The 9652-nt window shown below is 42.6% G+C and overlaps 1 protein-coding gene across 1 annotated transcript in view; it reads right to left on the bottom strand.

Annotated features, from left to right (window-relative positions):
• LMAN2 (lectin, mannose-binding 2) overlaps positions 1–8432 on the bottom strand; it is a 17610-nt gene extending 9178 nt beyond the window's left edge. The window contains exons 1-2 of the mRNA XM_012660704.1: positions 8001–8432; positions 7709–7827 (exon numbers count right to left, since the gene is read on the bottom strand). Coding sequence (XP_012516158.1) covers positions 7709–7827; positions 8001–8196 — 315 coding nt within the window. The 5' untranslated portion in view covers positions 8197–8432. The remainder of the gene's footprint in view (positions 1–7708; positions 7828–8000) is intronic.
• Positions 8433–9652: the final 1220 nt, after the last annotated feature.

Genomic DNA, 9652 nt, shown 5'->3' with positions numbered 1-9652 from the left:
AAAAAAAGAGAATTAATGAACTCAAAGCCAGTCAGATAAAAATATCCAGAATGAAGCAATGAAGCAGAGAAAACAATAAAATGATAGGTATAGAACTGCAGGTAAGAGACAGAAGAGTGAGAGAGTCTAAGACACATACGTTTGGAATTCCAGGATGAGATGCCAAAGAATGGGCAAAGGAGCGTTTAACAAGATGTCTAGGCACTTACTAAAACTGATTCAAAAACATTATGCCACAAACTTTAAAAGTCCTACAAACCAAAGGAGACAAATAAAAAGAAAACCATACTTAGGCACAAAAAAAGAAAGGAGGGATGGAGAGAACAAAGAAAAACAAATAGGCTGGGCACGGTGGCTCGCGCCTGTAATCCTAACGCTTTATAGGCCGAGGCGGGAGGATCACTTGTGGTCAGGAGTTTGAGACCAGCTAGAGCAACACAGTCTCTACAAAAAATAAAAAATTAGCCAGGCGTGGTGGTGCACGCCTATAGTCCAGCTACTCAGGAGGCTGAGGCAGGAGGATGGCTTGAGCCCAGGAGTTTGAGGTTGCAGTGAGCTGTGATGATGCCACTGTACTCCAGCCTGGGCAAGAGAGTAAGACCCTGTCTCAGAAGAAAAAAAAGATAAAAGCAACCACAAGGAAAATGGAGATTACCTTCAAAGGAACAATAGTAACTCTGATATCTGACTTCTGAACAGAAACACTGTGAGCAGGAAGACAACAGACTGAGATGTTTGGAGATGAAAGAAGATAACAGCCAACATGGGATTCTATCATCTAGCAAATGTATCCTTCAAGAGTGAAGGTGAAATTCAAATTTTTCGGACAAAAAAAATTTAAAGAATTCATTACCAGTAGACTCGCACTGTCTTTCATTCTTCATGGAGAAGGAAAATTATCCAGATCCAGCCGTAAAGTCAGATATTCAGGAAGGAATGAGGTACGAGTATAGTAAATATGAGGGTAAAAACCCAAATCTTTGACTGCATAAAACAATCATGTGTAATTTAAAGCAGAAAGAATGATGATAAATGACAACAATGGGCAAATGGAGTTAACGTGTTCTAACATCCTTACTCTGTCGAGAAAGAAGGTAAACATCAACATTAGACTTTGGTGAAACATGGACGCATCTTTTAAACTCTAGGAGGGCATTCTCAGATTTGTAGTTTAGTGTAAAAAAAAAAAAACTCTAGGGCAACCACTTAATTTAAAAATTGAGAAGAGAGCATATAACTTTCAAGCCAACAGAAGAGGAAAAAATAGGATAATAAGAATAAACCAATCCAAAAGAAGTCAAGAGTATAGAGAAAAATAAACAGAGAACAGGTGATACATATAGAAAGTAAAATAGTAAGAAAGTAGGTTAAACCCAGATGTATTAATAATTTTATTAAATGTAAATGAACTAAATGCTAATACAAAACCAAAACCTAACCTAGGATCTTTGTGTTATTTCTTACAACTGTATGTGAATCTACAATTATCTCAAAATAAAAAGTTTAATTCAAAAAGTAAATAAAGAATCAAAGAATTAATCATAAGAGCTAAAACTATAAAACTCCTTGAAGAAAACAGAGAAAAATCTTCATGACATTGGATTTAGTAATGATTTCTTAGATATGACATCAAAAGCATAGACCAAAAAAAAAAAAAGATAGACTGGACTTCACCAAAATTAAAAAGTTTTGTGCATCAAAAAACATTGTCAAGAGAGTGAAAAGACAACCCACAGAATGAGAGAAAACATTTGCAAATCACATATTTGATAAGGAATTAATATCCAGAATATATAAAGAACTCCTAAAGCTTAACAACAAAAAATTCAATTCAAAAACAGGTAAAGGATTTGAATAGACATTTCTCCAAAGAAGATAAATAGTCGACAGGCACTTAAGAAGATGCTCAATATCATTAACCATTAGGAAAATGCAAATTAAAACAACGATGAAATACCACTTCACAACCATGAGGATAGCTATTTAAAAAAAACAAAACCAGAAAATAACAAGTGTTGACAAGAATGTGGAGAAATTGGAATACTTGTGCATTGCTGGTGGGAGTGTAAAATGGTGCAGTTGCTGTGGAAAGTAGTTTGGTGGTCCTCAAGAAATTAAAAACAGAGCTATATGACCTAGCAATTCTACATTCTAGGCATTTACCCAAAAGAACTGAAAGCAGGGACTCAAACAGATAGTTGTACACCAATGTTCCATAGCAGCATTATTCACAATAGCCAAAAGGTAGGAAACAATCCAAACGTCTATTATGAACCAATGTATGGACAAACAAAATGTGGCCTACACACACACACACACACACGCACACACACACACACACAGGAACATTATCCAGCCATAAAAAGGAACGCAGTACTGACACATGCTACAACATGGAGGAACCTTGAAGATATTGTGCTAAGTAAAACAAGCCAGACACAAGAGGACAAACACTGTCTGACTCCACTTATATGAGATACTTACAACAGTCCAATGCATAAAGACATAAAGTAGAATGGTGCTACCAGGGACTGCAGGGATGGGGAGTCACCATTTAATGAGTATAGGGTTTCAGCTGAGATGATAAAGTTCTGGAGGTGGAAGGTGGTGACGGCTGCACAACAGTGTGAATGCACTTAATGCCACTGAACTGCACACTTAAAAGTGGCCAGTCATTAACTAGGCTTGGGGAAAAAATGGTCAAAATAGTAAACTTTATGTTATATACATTTTACCACAATAAAAAAAAGTTTGAGGAATTTGATTTTCTTTTGCCTATGCAAATAAACACATTAGTCAAAACTAATTTTTTGTAGATAGCCATCACATTTTTTAAATGCCATTGTTTCAATGCCAATGTGTATCCTACTGAAGAGAACAGTTTCATAAATTAACTGACTTGAAGGTAAAAAAAAAAAAAAAAGGTTAAAATGGTAAATTTCGTTATATGCATTTTACAACAATAAACATAAATAAATAAAACAATCCCCCAAAAGCCTAATATGCTGTTTACAAGAGACAACTCTAAAACAAAAAGATACCGGAAAAAGAAAGTGAAAGAATAGGAAAATATATATCATGCAAATACCAACCAAAAGCAAGTGAAGCTATACAAATAACCAAGTTTAAAAGAGGACTTTTCTTAATGACAAAAGATTCCATTTACCTAGAAGTATAATAAATCTAAGTTTTCATATGGACCTAATTTGGCCTCAAAAATATATAAAACACAAAGTGACAGAACTACCGAGACACGGACAAATCCACATACAGAAATTTTCATGCACCTTCCTTAGTAGCTGTTAAAAATGAGCAAAAATATGAGGAAGGATACAGCTTTGAACTCAATCAGCAAATTTGACCTAGAGGACCTAAGGGGCCCTCCACAGTCAACAAGTAAAGAATCCGCACACAGAACATTTCCCAAAAAACCTAACCATTTGAGGGACCATTCCCAAGTCGTCAAAGAGCTTCAAGGACTGAAATCACAGAGTATGTTTCTTGACAATGATGCAATTAAATATCAATAATAAAAAATTAAAAATATAACTACAATAGCCCTCATACATTTGCAAACTTTAAAAATATATCTCACATATATAAAAGTCAGCCCAGAAACCAGATTTCAAATGGTCTCTGTTTTTGTTTTTTTGAGACAGAGGCTCATTCTGTCACCCTGGCTAGAGTGCAGTGATGTCATCATAGCTCACTGCAACTTCAAACTTCTGGGCTCCAGTGATCCTCTTGCCTCGGCCTCCTAAGTAGCTGGGATTACAGGCGTGCATCAGCATGCCCAGCTAATTTTTTCTATTTTGAGTAGAGATGGCGTCTCGCTCTTGCTCAAGGCTGGTCTTGAACAAATGGTCTCTTTGGTGCCCAGAATTTTTTTGCGCCTGGGGACAATGTCCTGAGGTAAGAGCCAGGTGCGAGGTGTGCCTGTGAGCGGAAGGGCACCTGAAAAAGGAAATGGGAAAGGAAAACCTACAGCCCGCCTTGGCACGTGCACAGGGAGCCAGTTCCAGGAAGGTCCACATACAACAGCAGAGGACCTGGAAACTGACTCCTCCAAGTAGATCCAGGCCCTAGAAAGCCTCCCTGTGCCCAGATTAAAACTGCAGATTATCAGATAGAAACACGATATAGGCAACATAAAGCCTCTGAAAGACTGTAAGCAGGTGAGGTACACATTGGAAATGACTGAGAAGCTGCTTTTGGGGGCAGAACATGACGTGACCATAGTTCTTAACCCTGGCTGCACAGCAGGCACTTGAGACACTCAGAAAGCTTCGTGCCTTGGCCCCACGCCAGGCCAGTGAAATCAGAATCACCGGCAGTGACAGGCCATTTTACCGTTTGGCAGTTCCACGTCTTTGCTTGCAACAAAATGGAAGGCAGATGTGATCCAACAGTCAGCTGATACATCATTAACAATTCTGATAAAGGATCACTAGGTGATTTTGGGTTTATAAACCAAAAGAAGTTCGATGCTGAGTGACTCTGCCATACCAAAACTGCATTCCTATTGAAGTAAACAGTTTCTCAGAAGTCACAAACATACAAACAAAAAGTAGAAGTGGCACTGAAGCCTGTCTTACTCTGACAGTAGTAGCCATCCAGATGGGGGTGGGGTGACATCTCACTGAGATGCATCTAAAATTTTTTTTTTACTTTTGTATAATTGTTCAAAAACTGTGTAATGTGTTCATTTTGATCAATATACAGATAATTATTATTTTTTTTTTTTTTTGAGACAGAGTCTGGCTCTGTTGCCTGGGCTAGAGTGCCGTGACGTCAGCCTCGCTCACAGCAACCTCAAACTCCTGGGCCCAAGCGATCCTCCTGCCTCAGCCTCCCGAGTAGCTGGGACTACAGGCATGCACCACCATGCCCGGCTGATTTTTTCTATTTTCAGTTATTTGGCCGATTTCTTTCTATTTTTTTTTTTTAGTAGAAATGGGGTCTCGCTCTTGCTCAGGCTGGTCTCGAACTCCTGACCTCAAGTGATCCTCCCGCCTTGGCCTCCCAGAGTGCTAGGATTACAGGCGTGAGCCACCGTGCCCGGCCAATATACAGATAATTATTAATATAATCCCAAAGAAAATCTTAAAACTTAGTTTTAAGGTCTCAAAAGCTAAAAAGTTTATATTATTATACTTAGTTTCAAAAGCAATATCACAGGTTATGAATAGGAGATTTTCAAGCATTAAATATATTGCATTAGGATAAAATTCTGTGTGGGAAATTAAATGAAAATACAAGTTCAATTAAAAAAGACTGATGTATTATACAATTTGGGTTTATTCATGTTGTTTAAAAGAAATGGGATTATCAAATTGCAATGATATTTAGATTCCACTGAATGTTTAAGAGTACTGAGCAGTTTTATTTTAAAATATCAATATTTAAAATGTCCTATAAACTACATCCTTTGCAAAAAATGTTTACACTTATGACAATTTGGGTTTTTTTTTTTTTTTTAATTACAGCAGATATTGCCTGACAATAAACTTAGGACAATTTTTGATATCGACTTTTAAAAGGTACAAAGGGATACATAATCTCACATTGCTACATCAGCAAAAAAACCTTAAAAGACCACTGCTGCAGCCCCCACCACGAGACACCCAAAGAGATGGGGCTGAGCAGCCTCTTCAGCCTCCCCGTGTCCTGTGCTTCAGCCATCGGGCACTTGGAGTTCTAGTCACCTTTCAGCCACTCCTTTACCTGGACCACCCCACCCCATACCACAGCAGGAGCTGTCTTATGGCTGCTCCGAAGACAGCAGGTGCTGTCTGAGCATGACCCTCTTCCAGATGGAGAGGGTGAAAGAGACAAAAAGGACAAAAGTTCAGAAAGCATCTCACCAGCTCACTGAAGGAAGAGGTGGTTCTTGTGAAATGCTGGGGAGAAAATTCTAAGAGTTCTGAGCAATTTAGTTCAGGAATTACAGGAAGCACTCCAGACCTTTAGGGAGTATCATCAGGACCAAAAAGGAAAGGTCCCTGGAGCTGAATGGTGAGGCAGAGAACACAGACGAAACAATTATATTTCAGACCGTGAAAATTCGATGAAGGCAAGCGCAGAATCCTCTTAGTTCTGTAACATCTCTAGCCACTGACAATATCAACCACCAGCTACCTACAACCCCAATTTAAGCCACTGTCCTAGATGTGTCTGTTACTTGTGGCTAAATCCTATTTCTAACAATCCCAGCACTATCTGTACCTTGCTTTAAAAAAACAAACAAAAAACCCCACAACACTACACTGAGATCATTTCCACAAAAAATATAAGGCTTTTAAAAAAAAACCTGAAAGTCCTAAGATAGAATAACAAGACAGAATGCGACTCAGGGAGACCAGGTGGTTAATGAAGTCCTCTGAGTGGGTGGCACTTAACTGAGACTTGACAGACGAGGAGCCAAGTAGGCATGAAGAGCCAGGAGGCAGTGTCCCAGAAAGAGGGAACAATAAGCGCAAAGGTCCTGAGGCAAGAAGGCAGCCAGAGAACAGAAAAAATGACTGGAGTTGCCAGGAACCAGGGACAGATTGTGCAGACATAATGCATACTTGTCCCTTCATAGGAGACCCCAGGCTCTGATGACCAAAGTGAAAGCTGAAGAAAGTAACCCCAGACACCAGTAACAGCTGTGTAGGGCCACAGGGCAGGAAGGAGAGGAGGAGCTGAGAGGACAGGCAGATTAGGCAACACAAGGACAGTGTGGGCTCCTAGAACTAAGAGAGAAAGTCAACCAGAAGGGAGCAAAGAGCAGGATGATGGAGAAAACTAGGACACTGGCTGATAGCTTAAGTGTGGGAAGGATGGGGATTAGGCAGACTAGTGCAGGAACAGGTTCCACTCCAAGCTGTGACCCAGCTCAAATTATTCCCCTTTCACTCCTTTCCTGACCTAGACTTCCTCAGTGTGCAATCTGGGTAGCAGCTGATGTTGGCCTCTGTTCAGTACTACATGCCCATTACACCTTAGGCTCCCTGACCTCTAGGACAAAGGCCACAGAAACTAAAACTGCCCACAAGTTCAGTCCCTCCATACCACTGATGACAACACCCTCAACCACGCACTGAGGACGGGGTTCTAAGGGGTTCCTCCATTGTCTACGGCAAAGAAGTTAAGTTCATCAAGTGAACTGTGGGCGTGGAGATCAGACACATCAGAGTTTAAACACACTGTTTATGCCACTCACTGGCTGTTACCCTGCATAAAGTCATGAAAGCCATCTATTTCAAACAGCCTGTTTGAGAATTAAATACAATAAGGCATGGCAAGGTCAGTGCCCAACACACAGCAAAATATCCAAAAAAGATCTAGTTCGTTCCATTCTTTCCAATATTGATGGGCTCAACCGAGACAGGCTCACAGCTCCACTACTTTCTGGCTGTGTGACTTTGAGTAAGGCACTTTCAACTCTGAACCTTAGCTGCTCAGTAAAATGGAGATGATTACATCACTTATATCGCATGGCTCTTGAAGGAATTAAGTGAGGGGGGCGTAAAGCGTCAGGAACAGCTTCTGACATAGTAACTATACAATATCCGTCACCTGCTATTATTAGTGAGTGCGAACAAGATGAGGAATGTGCTGGGGAGGGAGGAGCAAGCCTATAAACCAAGCTCAGGTCTCGGCTGCTGGGGAGGCCGGGAGCAGTGGCTTACTGGACAGTATACCTAGCCTCTTGAGAAACACTCACCTGGTGGTTCCAGATAGAGCCCTCTTTGCTGCGTTCGTCAGGGGTCAGACGTACATACTGGCTCGTGAGCATAGTGCTGCCCTGGAAGTCCCAGAGAGGCATAGAGCTGGAACCGACCCCTGTGGACAAAAAGACGGGCACACACAAGTGCGTTCGAGGCCATGTTAGGACTGGCCACGACAGAGGCAGGAAACACACAGAGCTGCTCTGCTCAACAGAAAGGGCACGCCTTCCCCCAACCCTGACCTGCCTCGCCCTCACCTTTCACTCATTCCCGCCCCGAGGGCCTCACCTTGGTAGGGCTTGATGAGCGAATGCTCCCGCTTGAGGTGTTCACTGTTGCCGTCAGTTATATCGGCAGCTACAGAACCCAGCAACACAAGAAAGAGTAGAGGTGTAGTGGGGCCGGGGCCGGGGCCGGAAAGCCCAGGCCTCCCCAGGCATCGCCGGCCCCAGCCCCAGCGCCAAAACCAGCTTTCCGCCGCCATTCTCCTCTCCTCTCGGCCACTTCCGCCCTAGGACTTCCGCCTTCCGGGTGTCCCATCTAATGGCCTCCGGCCGGAAGCCCTCCAACCCTAGCCTCGCCGAGGGGTTAAAAAGCAAAGCCTCGCAGCTAAGGGGGCGGCGGCTTTATTGGCTAGGCAACCCCTCATCCTGGTCGAGCGCCGTTCCATCTCCTCGATGGCTCCAAGGCACCTGTCGGCCAGCTTGCGCAATGGGTTCTTACGAGCGACAAGAGCTACAACCAATCACGGAAAAGCACGTTAGGCTTGTGAGCCAATGAAGAGCAGAGATATGGTTTGATCCGGCTGGCAGCGAGAAGGTCGTCTGCGAAGCGGGGCATGCTGGAACTTGTAGTTTTTGTGGGCCACTCAACTGGGCTGGAAGTTGGAAGGCTGCAATGCTGCCGGCCTCTGGCCCCAAGTCTTTGGAATAAACCGTTCCCAGTCCGGGGAAAAAGGAGCTCTAAATTGAAAGCAGAAGCCTAGATTCCAGCCCCCACGCCGCCTTGTCCTCACTGGGTGGCCCCGGTCCAGAATTTAAGCCCTCTCTGGCTTCATCCACCCCAGCTCCATGCCTTCAGAGACTCAAACCCAGTTATTTGAGAACCTCCACTACCCCCGACTCCTCAGGCCTCTGGGGAAGCAAGAGGAGCAGACCTAGATCCTGGCCTGGGACTCCAGTGGTGGTTGGAACCCATCGGGATCCAAACGAGCGCAGGGCCAGGTGCAGCAAGAAGTGTCCAAGAAAGGTCCAGGAAAGCCGGCTGAATCAGAGGTCAAAAACTGGTGGCTTGCAGCCAAATAGAGCACTGTTTTACCTGCTAATACTATTTAAATAAATCAGGACACTTAAATTCACATTAGAAATCCTGATTTCCATTTCTTTTATGAAAAAAACGGAAGATGTAGGCCCACATTTCCACAAGAGAACGATGGGCTGGAGCTGAATGGGACTGCCCCTCTACAGACGCCTTCCTCCTCTAAGCTAGTTCCCACTGGGCCACTAATCTACAACACTTGCCTGGCCCCTCTAGACATTAGAATTAATGACTCCTGTTATAGACCATAGAGTGAGATGTTGGTTGGTTGCTCCTTTATTTTATTTGAGAAGCTGCCCTCTGAAGTGAATGAACTTATTCAGGATTGAGTGCTGAGATGTCTTTTCTGGGTCATATATTTTTAATTAGTTTTTTTATTAAAGTCATACATTCTTTGTGTGGGTGTGTGTGTAGAGTGAGAAAGATAACTGACACACAAAACACAACAAAAATCTTCTGCCAGTCCCCTCCCAAACAATGTACCCTTCCAGAGATTTTCCTATACCTATACAAACAAGGACATACACATTCCACCAGACCTCCATGAGGGCTGGGATTTTTGTCAGCCATAGTCACTACTGAATCCCCACCATCTAGAATAGTGCTTGGCACATAGGAGATGA

Source organism: Propithecus coquereli, unplaced genomic scaffold (assembly GCF_000956105.1).
Source record: "Propithecus coquereli isolate 6110/MARCELLA unplaced genomic scaffold, Pcoq_1.0 Scaffold676, whole genome shotgun sequence".
Classification (NCBI taxonomy): Eukaryota; Metazoa; Chordata; class Mammalia; order Primates; family Indriidae; genus Propithecus; species Propithecus coquereli.
Note: the sequence above shows the minus strand (reverse complement) of the source record. Positions and strands in the feature narration are given on the sequence as shown.